At 44.3% G+C, this 15,933-nt stretch overlaps 1 protein-coding gene across 1 annotated transcript in view; it reads left to right on the forward strand.

Moving 5' to 3' along the window:
- Window positions 1-15,933, forward strand: part of LOC136872504 (uncharacterized) — a 122,715-nt gene that overhangs the window by 43,733 nt on the left and 63,049 nt on the right. Inside the window, exon 2 of the mRNA XM_068227365.1 lies at window positions 6,039-6,129. Within this exon, the coding sequence (XP_068083466.1) occupies window positions 6,039-6,129 (91 nt within the window). The remainder of the gene's footprint in view (window positions 1-6,038; window positions 6,130-15,933) is intronic.

Raw genomic sequence — 15,933 nt, forward strand, 5'->3', positions numbered from 1 at the left:
AATACACACCTGGTCATAGCAGGTACTGCCCGGGGTCCGATGCTGGACGATGCCTAATGCGGGATGACTGAGGCAATGAGCACTAAGACTCCCTTCCTCCAGTCACCCGCAATAGCATGTACCCATAGCGCGTACAGAGCACTAAATATAGAGGAAAAAATTAAAAATATTTAATAATAATATGTCCTTCTGGGATTCGGCTGTGCGGGGACCTGCGTTGTCAGGCGGGTACTACTGCAAAGGTACATGGCGCTCCCACACGCAATGTTCCTGGGTGGGCAATTGCGGGCTTTTGGGCGTATTCGCACACGTAAGAGGCCTATCTCCGTGCAGCACGCGTATCAAAATTTTGAAATGGTCTACATCTGACCCTCGAGAAAATAATTAAAAAATAAAGAGGGGCCCATGGCCACACAACCCATTAAATCTCTTTCTACGACAGGCAGGGATTACCTGTGAATGTGTTCAACCCCTCCCAACCACAGGAGGTCCAACACATTATACCAAACCATAATACATGTCCGCACTTGTCGCCCCTATTGGTCGATTCATACGACAGGCAGGGGATACCGCGGGTGTATTCTACATGTGCGTCCCCCACCAGCAGGGTGTGTAGTCCAAAATCCAGGTCATCGGCCCTTCATAATGGGACTTATCGCTACGATGATGATGCTCGTTGTTTAAAGGGGCCTAACATCGAAGGTCATCGCCCCTAATGGTACGATGATGATTGATTGATGATTGTTGTTTAAAGGGGCCTAACATCTAGGTCATTGGCCCCTAATGGTACGAAATGAGACGAAATGGAATGACATATTAAAAATCTAAAATTCTCCACTGACCAGAATTCAAAAACGTGAGAACGAAGAATGAATGGATGGACATGAATTTAAAACAATCAGTGATTGCGACCCGCAATGTCTCACATTCACATAAACAGACGTGACAATATCGCATTACTTACCAAGGGACTACTGCTATAGCATAACACGGAATCGATTATGCGTGCAGTCAAAAGGGGGTCCTAAATCGCACTTATCCGCCCCTCATAACGGTACTGATCGCTATCAAAATAGCACCATGGTATTTGTTCTGTTGCGGTACTAATCAAAAGTAGCAGAGACTTGCGGCATTCCACACATTATTGTACTACTCAGAGCTTATGAAATTCGACATAATACAGACCTATGCTTTTCTCACTTTGCGGCGCCATTGACAGGCAACGCAAACCTATGGTGTTCATCACATGAGAGTACTAACCACAGGGACCTCTCCCTATCCCGTAGTGTTCCTCATATAGTGGGTACTAATCATAGGCAAGGCAGAACCATGGTAGCTATCATCCCATGGTCCTGCTCATATGGTGGTACTAATCACAGGTACTGCAAAAGCCGACCGCGCGGTGCTCCTGTGTGCTACTGATCACAAACCAATTTCGTACCTAATGTAGTGGTACTACGCACAAGTAAAAGCAACCCTTGGTGTTCTCCGCGTGGTGGTACTGTGCCATATCATATATGCCCCAAAGATTAATTATATAATATGGTCTAATAGTGTGCATTTAATACAAGCTGGAGTCATGATGCGACCGAGAAGTTGCGTAATGCAGTATTCCGTCATCGGGTGACATCAGTAATAGCTTCTTATCTAAGCATAGCAACAGTGAATATGTCGCGTACTCCGTATGAGTCAATCGGGGATGCACGAGAGTGTTTGAGAGCGGCCGATTATAAAAGGACCAATCACAGCCCTGGAAGCGATATGGCAGAATGAAGGGATTTACAAAACAAATTAAGTCAGTCTTACCAACTTCTAAATTTACAGTGCTGCACTACTCTTTATTTTATCAGGCAATTTGTTATAAAGCTAGACTCCACGGTTTTAATATGAAAGAGAAGCCAGTTAAACATTAACAGAACTACCTGTAGACAGTTGCTATACTTAATTTGAACTAATAAGATAATTAACATATTTTCATTGAATCAGCGCTTTGTAGGGTAGTGGGTGAGCAGTAACGTCATCACGCCAGTGGAATCCCCTAAGACATGACTAATACCGGGAGTTTGGTGTATATAGTAGCCTCTGGACATGGAAAGTCACTCTGCTTTTGAAGTGTGAACCGTGCGGGTCGGTGTTTTTGATATTGATGATGATGATGATGCTTGTTGTTTTAAGGGGCCTAACATCGAAGGTCATCGGCCCCTAATGGTACGAAATGAAAGAACAAAAATTACAAAGGCATCCACTGATAAAAATAAAAATAAAAAATGTCATGAAGAATGAATGGATGGACAGGAACCCAACAAAACACAAAACAAACAAACAAAAACAAAAACCAGTGGATCGGATTCAACAGAGAACGAAAATAACATTATTACCGACCAAGGAACCACTCATAAAGCACAATGATGCTTGGTGTCTAAAGGGGGTGCAAAATCCACGTCTAAGGCCCCACAGAATGGTACATGTCGCGAGTAAAATAGAACCATGGTATGTGTCACGTTGGGGTATTAATCAGAAGTAGCGAGGACTCACGGTGTTCCACAAAAGATGGTACTACTCACAAGTATTGTACTTCGTACAGGTAACGCAGGCCTATGGTGTTTCGCACACAATGGCGCCACCCATAGCCAACGCAAACCGATGAGTTTCCTCACCTAGGGTACTAGTCACGGGTGCCGGTCCCAAGGGCCCCGTGGTGTTCCGCACATAGTGAGTACTAATCACAGGCAACGCAGACCCACGATGTCGCTCATATAGTGGTACAACTCACAGGCTACGCCCAGACCCGCGGTGTTGCCCACATGGGTACAACGCACGGGTACTGGAATCCACCAGGCCAGGCTTTTTACTGCAACGAATCACAAACATACTTCGTACCATGTTGGTGATACTACTCGCAAGTACATGCAACCCATGGTGTTCCCCGCATGATGGTACGAATCAAGAGTCGTTTCATGGTTCTAATTCATTCATCCCTTGGTCGCCCCTTTTAGTCGCCTCGCACGACAGGCAGGGGATACCGTGGGTGTATTATTCGTCAGCCTCCCCCACCCACAGGGGGTGTGTGTTTGGTCCGCGAGAGGTATTTTATTTCCCTCAAGTCCGCCGGCAAGCCGGTTAGGACCCCCCTATCCGCCACCTGGGACGCGCCACGTGGGAGTATCACCTCTCCCCCAGCTACTTTTTGATATTAAGCCAGTGGTATAGGAAAGTAACTTTTTTTTAAGTGACCAGTTTGAACATATGAGTAGTAAACTTGTGAAGCTGAAACGTTTTCCTTTCTGAAAATATGCATTACATGAATGCAAGTGTTAGATTGCAGTTACGAGTGTGCATAGTATATTAACAGAGCAATTACCTTTGCTATATAAATAATATCAGGTATTACGTATGTCAAAGTGCGGTGGTGACACGGGATAATATCAATAAAACGATAGTTACTGTCGATATTTCCGTACCCGTGTATGCGTAATTTGCATACGGTTTGTGCAAATACCGTGTCCGGTACGCGTTCGGTTTCGCGAAGAACTCGTACGAACCGTCGTCATCGTATCGGTACAATTAAATGGTGTGTGCGAAGCACTATTACATAATGATGAAGAGAGAAGAAAAGACTTGCAGAGTATTTGATAACGCCATGCAGTTTGGTGCAATAATGGCGTAATTTGCTGGACGCTGTGGCCTGGAATAATGAAGAAGCTGAGACGCTACCAGTTAACTTCATTTTAATTATAGGCATGCTTAGATAGAAGGAATTAGGCTAATTCGATCCCAGTGTAATGTAAATGTAAATGTCAGTCTTGTTGTGACTGAGCTATGTTGTATTTTTATAGATTAGTGTCATGTTTCAGGGAAATGCATGTTTGGAACCCTGATTTTTATATTTTACTTTATTACCTTTTTATAAGATGGGAAAGAGGGAAATGATTAGGTGTAGATGAGGATATATATGTCTAAAGGTAACTGTGTATTCCATTTTGGTACAAGATGTAGACTCTTTTAGTATGAAGGCTACACAGCCTAAAGTTTGGTCTGGGAATAAAATTTAGCAAGGTATTTTTTTCCTGCATGTAGCACGTTTATAGGAGTACATGGCAGTGATGACCAACGTAAAAGTGCACCGTCGAACTAATATCTTCTAGATCCGCAGATAGAACTAGCTAATTGGTATTGAGTTATGTTTTACGAGAAAAAGGCAAGATCAGCCTAATTCTTAGATTACAATGTGTGAATATCGGAAAGATATACTGGTGTCAGCTGCATGGAAAGAGAGAGGTTTGATTTGCCTCAAGTGTTCATTATGATTGTGAGAATCGAACTCACGGACCCCAAAGTGTTAGGCCAGATGTGTTGAGTATCATATCTGCAAGCCGTGTTATATTGGAATATGTAGTTAAGGCCATGGGAATGTGTATTGGCTCTTTAGTGGGAGTTCGTGGCCTTGTGTTAATTAAATGAACTGAGAAGTGAATGGCAGCGTAATTTATGTTTTCAAACATATTAGAATTTCTCAGGCAAGATTTACCAAACCAATTAGTTAGAGTCTTTTCTGGCGAAGTAAGATGTCTCATAGCTGGAGCATTAGAAGTGTTCCATGATTTATATTACAGCGTGCTAGTGAAAGATCAACAGACGGATAGCTGAGCCTGGAGTTCGGTGTTCTTTTTATATGAAGGAGTTTAGTATCTTATTGTTTATATTTCAGATATTGAATACACAGATGATATTATTTTTTTATTGCATGTCATTACAGGTTTCTCCGAGAGTGTTTTTTTTTTGTATTAATTTGTGCTACTTGGGTTGTTGTTGATTATGTCATGGCCAGCGTTGAAAAGATTTGTTCTTAAATATGAGTCCGAAACTCATTCTATTGGGAAGCAGGCTTCTAAGCCATCCAATTTATAACAGAACGGTCTGTTAAGTAAATTCAGTGTAGATGTAAGCTAAGGTCCCTGAAATATTGATTTGATGCTAAGTGATGTACATATAGTTTTATTATGGATCGGATTTAGCATAATTTTATTCTGTCGCGGTATGTCCTGTAATTATAATTTAAATGATATCCGTCAGGATGCGTTAAAATGAATTTAACTGCGTAAGTCGAAGCGAAGTGTGAATTTCTTCCCCAGGTCGTTGCGTTTATTTGTAAATGTTTTCATTTTGAAACGGGACATTGCCCGTCCTTTGTAAATTGTTGTAAATTTATGTTAATTATGTGCTCGGCACATATTAATTTTTTTGGCATTTATTTGAGCCATATTTTAATTATTTTTTGTTTATCTCGAATTTCAATAATGTTTATTAGTCAATAAATCCATCTTACCCCTTTATTTTGTATTTTATTTCGGAAATATGATACTGTTTCCCGTTCATATACCCATGGTATTTATTTTTTTCCTGAGATTTTAAATTTATTTTAGCCCGATCAATTTTTTAAGAACCGAACACGCAGCTCTCCGATTGGCGCCGGTAGACTGTATTTCAGACGGGAACGGTACAGTACTAATCACAAGTAATTTCATGGTTCTAATACAATCAACACTTGGTCGCCCCTTTTAGTCGCCTCTCACGACAGGCAGTGGATACCGTGGGTGTATTATTCGTCAGCCTCCTCCACCCACAGGGGGTGTGTGTTTGGTCCGCGAGAGGTATTTTATTTCCCTCAAGTCCGCCGGCAAGCCGGTTAGGACCCCCTATCCGCCACCTGGGACGCGCCACGTGGGCTAATGGTACGAGATGGATGACATAAGATGATAAATAAAAAATTAAAAGTGGAAATGGATTCTTACACCTGCATTTTATTTTACGCAGACGTTGCAAAACGAGGCTTTTTAACCTCAGAGGCTTTCATCCAAAAATTTTCTCAATTCAATTCTTAATTTTCGTTTGTATTCGAGATTCGGAGGGCGAAGACCCGAGTTCGAGTCGCGAGAGGGGTCAGACTTTCAGCTATTTCGTTTAAATGCATGATCACTACCTATCTTATAAAACCGTTTCTGAAGCAGCTTTTAACTGGTTATTTACCTTTGTTTTAGGACAAAACAATGCCGATGATAGGGATGATCGTTGCCCACCTGAATACAATGACAACGAAAAGAAGAACGGCTGCGTCCCGAGCGGACTAAGGTAATTACACAAATTTTCCTTGTACTTCGTAATATTTGATCAGCGTGAATCTCTCCACGAAGCGGGTCGTGATTCGGGAGCTGATAAGAAAGTTTATACGGCCATATGTATAGTCCAATTCACTATCGTTTTTATAATAAAACGGTTTGCTGCTAAGGCCCGTATTCACGAACGTCAATTACTTCCAGTGTTACACTTAAGAAATTGGAAATTGCAATACCATGAAGGCGTTGGTCGTTTATGTTGATTTTCAAGATATGGAACGATGCCATTTAGGTATGTAAAAGAACAAAGTTTCAGACCCATTGGATTGTTGCTACAGGTCTCCCCACGTGATTGGTCGCGGAGGAATGAACTCCAACATACGGACTATGGTGCAGCGTAGTTGGCTTGCAGTCTGTGCAGTGAAGTGTTCTCCGTCAAACATGCCTCGACTACAGAGAAGAGCACGCTATCAACAACTCTCGCCGCTTGAGAGGGCTCGGACAATTGGGCTGCGTGAGGCTGGATTATCGCAAAGGATTGTCGCTGCACGTGTTGGCCGACAGGCATCTACGGTACAACGTGTATGGCAGCAGTGGTCAAATGAAGGTAACCACACTCGTAGACCTGGCACAGGCCCAACACGATAGACAACTGTGAGAGAGGATCGCCGCATCATTCGAATGGCCCGGATGGAACCACATGCAAGAGCAGCGCAAATTCGAGCAGTTTTGGCACCCCACGTTACACAACAAACAGTTGGTAATAGCCTCCGTGCAGCTGGCTTACGAGCCCGTGTCCCTGCAGAAGGTGTTCCAGTGGCCCCACAACAGCGACGTGTAAGGCTGGCCTGGTGTCGAGAAAGATCGACGTGGGTCGACGAATGGCATAGGGTCGTGATGATGATGATGATGATGCCCGTTGTTTAAAGGGGCCTAACATCGAGGTCATCGGCCCCTAATGGTACGAAATGAAAGAACAAAAATGTCAAATTCATCCACTGACCAAAAATAATAATAATGTCGTCATGAAGAATGAATGGATGGACATGAACCCAACAATCAAAAACAAAAAAAAGGAAACAAACAACCAAAAAACAGTGGATCAGACTCAAACAAAGATCATACATAATTGATTACTGACCAAGGGACCACTCATAAAGCACGATGATGCTTGATGTCGAAAGGGGTGCAAAATCCATGTCTAAGGCCCCACAGAATGGTACATGCCGCGAGTAAAGTAGAAACATGGTATTGGCATGTTGGGGTACTAATCAAAAGTAGCAAAACTCACGGTGTTCCATACAAGACGGTACTACTCACAAGTATTGTACTTCGTACAGGTAACGCAGACCTATGGTGTTTCTCACACAATGGCGCCACTCATAACCAACGCAAACCAATGAGTTTCCTCACCTAGGTGTACTAGGCACGGATGCCGGTCCCACGGGCCCCGTGGTGTTCCTCACAGAGTGGATACTAATCAAAGGCAACGCAGACCCACGGTGTCGCTCATATAGTGGTACAACTCACAGGCTACGCCCAGACCCGCGGTGATGCTCACATGGGTACGACGCACGGGTACTGGAAACCCCCAGGCCACGCTCATGACTACTACTAAACACAAACCCATTTCGTACCGAACATAGTGGTACAACTCGCAAGTACAGGCAACCCATTGTGTTCCCCGCGTGATGGTACGGATCAAAAGTAGTTTCATGGTTCTAATTCAATCATCCCTTGGTCGCCCCTTTTAGTCGCCTCTCACGACAGGCAGGGGATACCGTGGGTGTATTATTCGTCAGCCTCCCCCACCCACAGGGGGTGTGTGTTTGGTCCGCGAGAGGTATTTTATTTCCTTCAAGTCCGCCGGCAAGCCGGTTAGGACCCCCCTAACCGCCACCTGGGACGCGCCACGTGGGAGTATTACCTCTCCCCCTGCTACGCCTGCGTAGCAGGTTCGTGGCATAGGGTCGTCTTTAGTGATGAATTGCGCTTCTGTCTTGCCCGCAGTGATCGCCGGAATCGTGTGCGCCGACGTACCGGGGAGAGGGGCCGCCCAGATCTTATTGTCGAGAGGCACACAGGGCCAGCACCAAGCATTATGGTCTGCGGAGCTATTGGCTTTAATGTGAAATCATAATTAGTGCTTGTTGAGGGCACTATGACTGCTCGACAGTACGTTGATAGGGTACTCAATCCAGTGGTTGTCCCTATGATGGCGAAAATTGCTAATGGGGTGTTTCAGCAGGACAATGCCCGGGTTCACACTGCACCCATCTCCAGAGAAGCTCTCCACATCACAACCTTAGAATGGCCCGCCAGATCCCCGGATCTCAGTCCTATTGAGCATGTGTGGGACATGATGGGTCGACAACTGGCCGACCGTCCCCGGCCACCCACATCTCTGAAACAACTGGCCCGTGCAGTGCAGCAAGCATGGGCCACAATTCCTCAGGAAACGATCCAGGGCCTTATTGACTCCATGCTCCAACGAATTCATCAATGTATTGCAGCTCGTGGTGGGCACATCCTGTATTGATTGTTGTCCAAACTTGCGGTCAGAGAGACCTGAAATTGTAATCATCGAATCACAACAGAACACTCGTCCTGCATGTTAAGTTGCAGCAATGTAGCACCACTCCTTCTGGGTGTTGCAATTTCCACTTTCTTCAGTGAATGAAGATGATGATGATGATGTTGATGATGATGAGGAATATGCTTGTGTTTAAGGGGGCCTAAATTTTGAGGTCATCGGTCTCTAATTTTACGAAATGGACTACATGAGATGATAATTAAAAGATTGAAATATATCCATTGACTAGTGTTAAAAATAAATGGTGATGAAAAATGATTATAAGATTAAAACAATCAGTGGATCTAATTCGTAATGACTTATATTCTAATAAAAGTAGAGAAAATAGAGGTGATAATGGAATAAGGCGTTGCCTGGAAGTACATCTATATATAAAATAAGAGTTTTGTCTGTACATTGCTCAGAATTTGAAAATAATGGTATTTCTGTATCAGTCATGTCCACAGTAACAAGAAAATGCCCTTTTTTTCCGTAATTTCTGTCTGTCTGTCTGTCTGTCTGTCTGTATGTATGTATGTACACGCATCACGAGAAAACGGCTGAAGAGAATTTAATGAAAATCGGTATGTGAAGTCGGGGGATGAGCCTCTACAATCTAGGCTATAAATCATTTTACTCACGCTGAGTGAAATGGTAGTTTAGGGGAAGGCCTAAAATTGAATTCTCAACTATTTATGTTATTAGTGGTCTAATGAAAATCGGTATGTGAAGTCGGGGGATGAGCCGCTACAATCTAGGCTATAAATAATTTTACTCACGCTGAGTAAAATGGTAGTTTCGGGGAAGGCCTAAAATTGAATTTTCAACTATTTATGTTATTAGTGGTCGTATTTTAAAGAAAATGGGTATGCAAAGCTGGGGAATAAATTGCTACAATCTAGGCTTTCAATTGTGTTCACGCTGAGAAAAATGGTAGTTTAGGGGAAGGCCTAAAATGTAATTCTCAAATATTTCTTATTAGAAGTGTAGTCGATGAATGCTAGATAACTAAGGTTATATAGTATTAAATTTCCTATTATTCATGTCTTATACATTGTTACCGTACTGGCTATGATCACCAAGATATTCATAAATTTGAATTTTTGTTACTAAGTCCATATCAGCGCCGAGTAACGAGAAAATGGGTAAACAGTATTTAATGAAAATCGGTATGTAAAGTCGGAGAATAAGAAACTACAGTTTACGGTATAAAATATTTTACAAATCACAGAGTCGAAAGAAAACTAAATGTGTAGGCCTACAATATAGAAAGCTCATAACACTGATCAACAATAACATTACACTGACCATTGTTTGTCGTGATGTGCTTTGTGTCTTCTGTTGCCCCTCATCTCCGGTAGATAGGATTACTGCTGCGTACAGAGTATTTTTTATTTGATTTCCGTAGCACCGACATAGATGGGTTTTATGGCGACGATGGGATAGGAAAGGGCTAGGAGTGACTTAGGCCTTAATTAAGGTACAGGCCCAACATTTGACTGGTGTGAAGGTGGGAAACCACGGAATACCATCATCAGCGCTGGCGACAATGGGGTTCGAATCCGCTATCTCTCGGATGCAAGCTCACAGCTGCGCACTGCTAACCATACGGTCAACTCGCCCAGTCGGACAGAGTGTAACAGCCTGCCTGAATATTGATGGGAAGTAGCTGGTGAGTTAGATAACTTTCTTCTTTAGCATGCCATTCCCCTGGTTTATAAATTTTCTGATACTACTGGTACGTAACACACTGGATCATCATAGCAATCGGGCTATTCAATCCCTACTCTGCGGTACTGATTGGAATGAACAGTGTGCATATTTAGCAGAATAATGACAGATGAGTGTTCATGGCAATCTGCGGCCTGGTCATCCCAGCTCTGGAACTTTGGACTATTAGATTGGCACCGCAATCTAACCGCAGCACTGTTCGTTAAAAGTGATAAAACGTGCGGCTTTCCATTTGATCGAGTATTTTATATGATAGCATTGCTTTTAATCGCTACATTCATACTTACGTTTTTGTAATGACCTATGTTGATTTCAGTTAGAAAAACCACAAAGTCAGTCTTTCTGAGAATCCCATAGCGAAGCACGGGTACGTCAGCTAGTATATATATAATTCATGTCAGGAGTTAAAATAACATTAAAATACGCAAACACGAACTGAAATACAGTCAAAGGTATAAAAGTGCAGTCAACACAAAATAGACTAAGACAAAGGGCACTATTGCACACTATATAAAAGACCACTATTCCTCGTAAAACGGAACAAGAGATCTGCTGACTGCTCGTCATCGCGCAGGATGACGGAGATGGTACTCGGCAGATTTAGACCACGGAGAAGACCGACCAGGTCCACGCACTCCGTAAGGATGTGCACCACGGTAAGATGATCGCCGCAAGAACATACCGGAGGATGTTCTGCTTTCGATAGATAGGAGTGCGTTAATATACCGTGGTCGATCAGAAGACAAATTAACACTGCTTCCCTCCGAGAGGCCCAAAGGGAAGTCCTCACACCTTCGTTGTACCAATTATCGCTCTCAGCTTATTTGGAAGAGGAGTGACCTGCCACTCAATCTCCCAATGGGATATAACCAGATGTCTCAGCTGAGAGCGAATATCACGTGCTGGAGACTTGTAAGGCAAAGGGGGCTAAACCGTTTCCCTCTACACACGTGTGGTTGGGAGCCACATAAACGTGATTCCAGTGCCGGAATCCGAACACCCGGCAGCAGGTCCTGGATCCAGAGGGTGCCGAGGTAAACAAGTATTAATAACCTGTAGCGAGCAAAAGGATTCGGATGCTGATGATGATGCTTGTTGTTTTAAGGGGCCTAACATGAAAGGTCATCGGCCCCTAATGGAAAGAGATGGACGACATGATACTTAAAATTTTAAAATGTATCCACTGACAAGAGTTTTAAAAAATGGTGATGAGAAAATGAGTACGAGATTATAATAATCAGTGGATCTAACTCGCAATGCCTTATTTTCTATTAAGAGAATATACAGGGGGAAAAATGGAATAAGGCATTGCCTGGCAGTGCAGATATATGTACATAATTTACATTAGACGTTAAAATAACTATTAAAATACGCAACACAAAATAAAATGAAGTCAATGGGATAAAAGCGCAATTGACACAAATACAATAGGACAAAGGGCATCATTAGACACGATAAAACAGACCACTATCCCTCACAAAGCGGAAGACGAGGTCTGCTGACTGCCCGTTATCACGCAAGATAAGGGAGATTGCACTCGGGAGGTTAAGACTACGGCGAAGATTGATTGATTGATTGATTGATGTTTGTTGTTTAAAGGGGCCTAACATAAAAACATCGGCCCCTAATGGCACGAAATGAAATGACAACTTAAAATTCCAAAATCCTCCACTGACCAGAATTCAAAGCATGAGGACGAAGAATGATTGGATGGACGGGTATGAATTTAAAACGATCAGTGGATCCGACCCACAGTGCCTCACATGCACAGAAGCTGGCACAAAACAATCGTATTACCGACCAAGGGACTGCTTCTATAGTACGATGTTGAATCGATTGTGCGTATTGTCGAAACGGGTCCAAAATCCAGGTCATCACCCCTCATAATGGTATTTATCGCTAGGAAAGTAGAACCGTGCTATGTGTAATGTTGCGGTACTAATCAAAAGTAGCGGAGATTCGCGGTATTCCACACATTATGGTACAATTCACAGGTAGTGTAATGCGCACATGTAACACAGACTTATGGGGTTTCGCACATTGCGGCCCTACATGCAGGTAACGCAAACCTATGGCGTTCCTCACATAAGTGGACTAACCACAGGGATCCGTATTATCCCGTGGAATTCCTCACATTGTGGGAACTGAGCATAGGTAAGGCAGAACCACGGTGTCGCTAATCCCATGGTGTCGTTCATATAGGGGTACAAATCACAGGTACTGCAGGACCCCCATCCTGATTCACACACTGTCGCTACTAATCACAAACCTATTGCGTACCTAACAGAGAGGTACCACGCGCAAGTAAATGCAACCCATCGTGTTCCTTGCGTGATGATACTAATTACAAGTAGTTTCATGGTTCTAATCCCATCATCCCTTGGTCACCGCTTTTAGTAGCCTCTTACAGCAAGCAGGGGATACCATGGGTGAATTCTTCGTCTGCCTCCCCCACCCACAGAGGGTGTGTGTTTGGTCCGCGAGAGGTATTTTCTTTCCCTCAACTCCGCCGGCAAGCCGGTTAGGACCCCACTATCCGCCACCTGGGAGTATCACTTCCCCCCCCCCCCTGCTGCGCCTGCGTAGCAGATTCGTGGACGGTGATGATGATGATGCTTGTTGTTTTAAGGGGCCTAACAGCGAAGGTCATCGGCCCCTAATGGTACGAAATGAAAGAACAAAAATTACAAAGGCATCCACTGACCAAAATAAAAATAAAAAATGTCATGAAGAATGAATGGATGGACAGGAACCCAACAAAACACAAAACAAACAAAAACAAAAACCAGTGGATCGGATTCAATAGAGAACGAAAATAACAGTATTACCGACCAAGGTACCACTTATAAAGCACAATGATGCTTGGTGTCTAAAGGGGGTGCAGAATCCACGTCTAAGGCCCCATAGAATGGTACATGTCGCGAGCAAAATAGAACCATGGTATGTGTCATGTTGGGGTATTAATCAGAAGTAGCGAAGACTCACGGTGTTCCACAAAAGATAGTACTACTCACAAGTATTGTACTTCGTACAGGTAACGCAGACCTATGGTGTTTCGCACACAATGGCGTCACTTACAGCCAACGCAAACCGATGAGTTTCCTCACCTATGGTACTAGTCACGGGTGCCGGTCCCAAGGGCCCCGTGGTGTTCCGCACATAGTGAGTACTAATCACAGGCAACGCAGACCCACGGTGTCGCTCATATAGTGGTACAACTCACAGGCTACGCCCAGACCCGCGGTGTTGCCCACATGGGTACAACGCACGGGTACTGGAATCCACCAGGCCAGGCTTTTTACTGCAACGAATCACAAACATATTTCGTACCATATTAGTGATACTACTCGCAAGTACATGCAACCCATGGTGTTCCCCGCATGATGGTACGAATCAAAAGTAGTTGCATGGTTCTAATTCATTCATCCCTTGGTCGCCCCTTTTAGTCGCCTCGCACGACAGGCAGGGGATACCGTGGGTGTATTATTCGTCAGCCTCCCCCACCCACAGGGGGTGTGTGTTTGGTCCGCGAGAGGTATTTTATTTCCCTCAAGTCCGCCGGTAAGCCGGTTAGGACCCCCCTATCCGCCACCTGGGACGCGCCACGTGGGAGTATCACCTCTCCCCCTGCTACGCCTGCGTAGCAGGTTCGTGGATTCGTGGACGGCGAAGGTCGACCAGGTCCATACACCCCGTAAGGAAAAGTACCACGGTAAGGTGGTCGCCGAAGGTACACACCAAAGGGGTTTCTACTTTCAAAAGGTGCGAGTGAGTCAGGATACTATAGGCGATCCGAAGACGACATAATACCACTGCTTCCCTCCGCGAATAACGAAGGGAAGTCCTCCATACCTTCCTTGTTCCTTTCATCGCTCTCAGCTTATTTGGAAGTGGAATGGCCTGCCACTCCTTCTCCCAATGGGACATTACCAGATGTCTCAGCTGAGTGCGAATATCACTTGCGGGAAACTTGAAAGGCAACGGGGCCAGTGTAACTGCCTCCTTGGCAGCCTGATCTGCTAATTCATGTCCCTCTGCACCCATGTGGCTTGGGAGCCACAGAAACGTGATGCTGGTGCCGGCATACAACACCTGGCCAGCAGGTCCTGGACCCGCTGCACCAGAAGGTGCCTAGGGAAACAAGTATCAAGAGACTGGAGCGAATTCAAGGAGTCAGTGCACAGAAGAAAGTGTCGGCGCTCATTAGACAGTGCGTAACGCACAGCTTAACCGATAGCATAGAGCTCTGCTGTGTACACACTACAGGTTTCCGGGAGAGCAAAAGAAACCTATCATTGTCGACAACGAACGCACAGCCCACCTTCGATTCTGTCCTTGAACCATCTGTGTAGACGACAGAACCTGGATATCGGCCAACAACGCACAGGAAGAGCCTCCGATAAATCGAAGGGACTGTGTTTTCCATCGGGCCAATGTGCAAGTCCACGATTATTTCAGGTCGCCGTACTGATGATGATGATTCTTGTTGTTTAAAGGGGCCTAACATCGAGGTCATCGGCCCCTAATGGTATGAAATGAATGAACAAAAAATTCAAATTCATCCACTGACCAAAATAAAATAAAATAAAAATATAAAATGATGATGATGATGCTTGTTGTTTTAAGGGGCCTAACATCGAAGGTCATCGGCCCCTAATGGAACGAAATGAATGACATGAGACATGAAGTTAAAATTTTAAAAAGTATCCACTGACTAGAGTTAAAAAAGAATGGTGATGAAGAAAAATGAGGGTGAGATTAAAATTCAGAGGATCTAATACGCAATGCCTTCTGTGCTATTAAAATAAGAGAAAATACAGGAAAACGAAGGAATAAGGCATTGCCCAGTAGTACAGATATTAACACATAATATACGTTAGACGTTAAAATAACACATTAAAATGCACAACACAAACTAAAATGAAGTCAATGAGATAAATGCGCAACTGACATAAGCAACACTAGGACAAAGGACATCATCACACACGATAAAACAGTCCACTATCCCTCATAAAGCGGACGACGAGGTCTGCTGACTGCTCGTCATCACGCAAGATAAGGGAGATAGTACTCGGCAGGTTAAGACTACGGCGCAGATCAACCAGGTCCACACACTCCGTAAGGATGTGCACCACGGTAAGATGGTCGCCGCAGGTACACACCGGAGGGGGTTCTCCTTTCAAAAGATGCGAGTGAGTCAAGATACCGTGGCCGATCCGAAGGCGACATAATACCACGGCTCCTCTCCGCGAAGCCCGAAGGGAAGTCCTCCATACCTTCGTTGTTCCTTCTATCGCACTCAGCTTATTGGGAAGTGGGATGGCCTGCCACTCCATCTCCCAATGAGACATAACCAGATGTCTCAGCTGAGAGCGAATATCACATGCTGGAACCTTGAAAGGCAACGGGGGCAGTGTAACCGCCTCCTTGGCAGCCTGATCTGCTAACTCGTTTCCCTCTAAGCCCATGTGGCTGGGGAGCCACACAAACGAATTTCTGGTGCCGGCATCCGAACAC

This window comes from Anabrus simplex, chromosome 4 (assembly GCF_040414725.1).
Source record: "Anabrus simplex isolate iqAnaSimp1 chromosome 4, ASM4041472v1, whole genome shotgun sequence".
Lineage (NCBI taxonomy): Eukaryota > Metazoa > Arthropoda > Insecta > Orthoptera > Tettigoniidae > Anabrus > Anabrus simplex.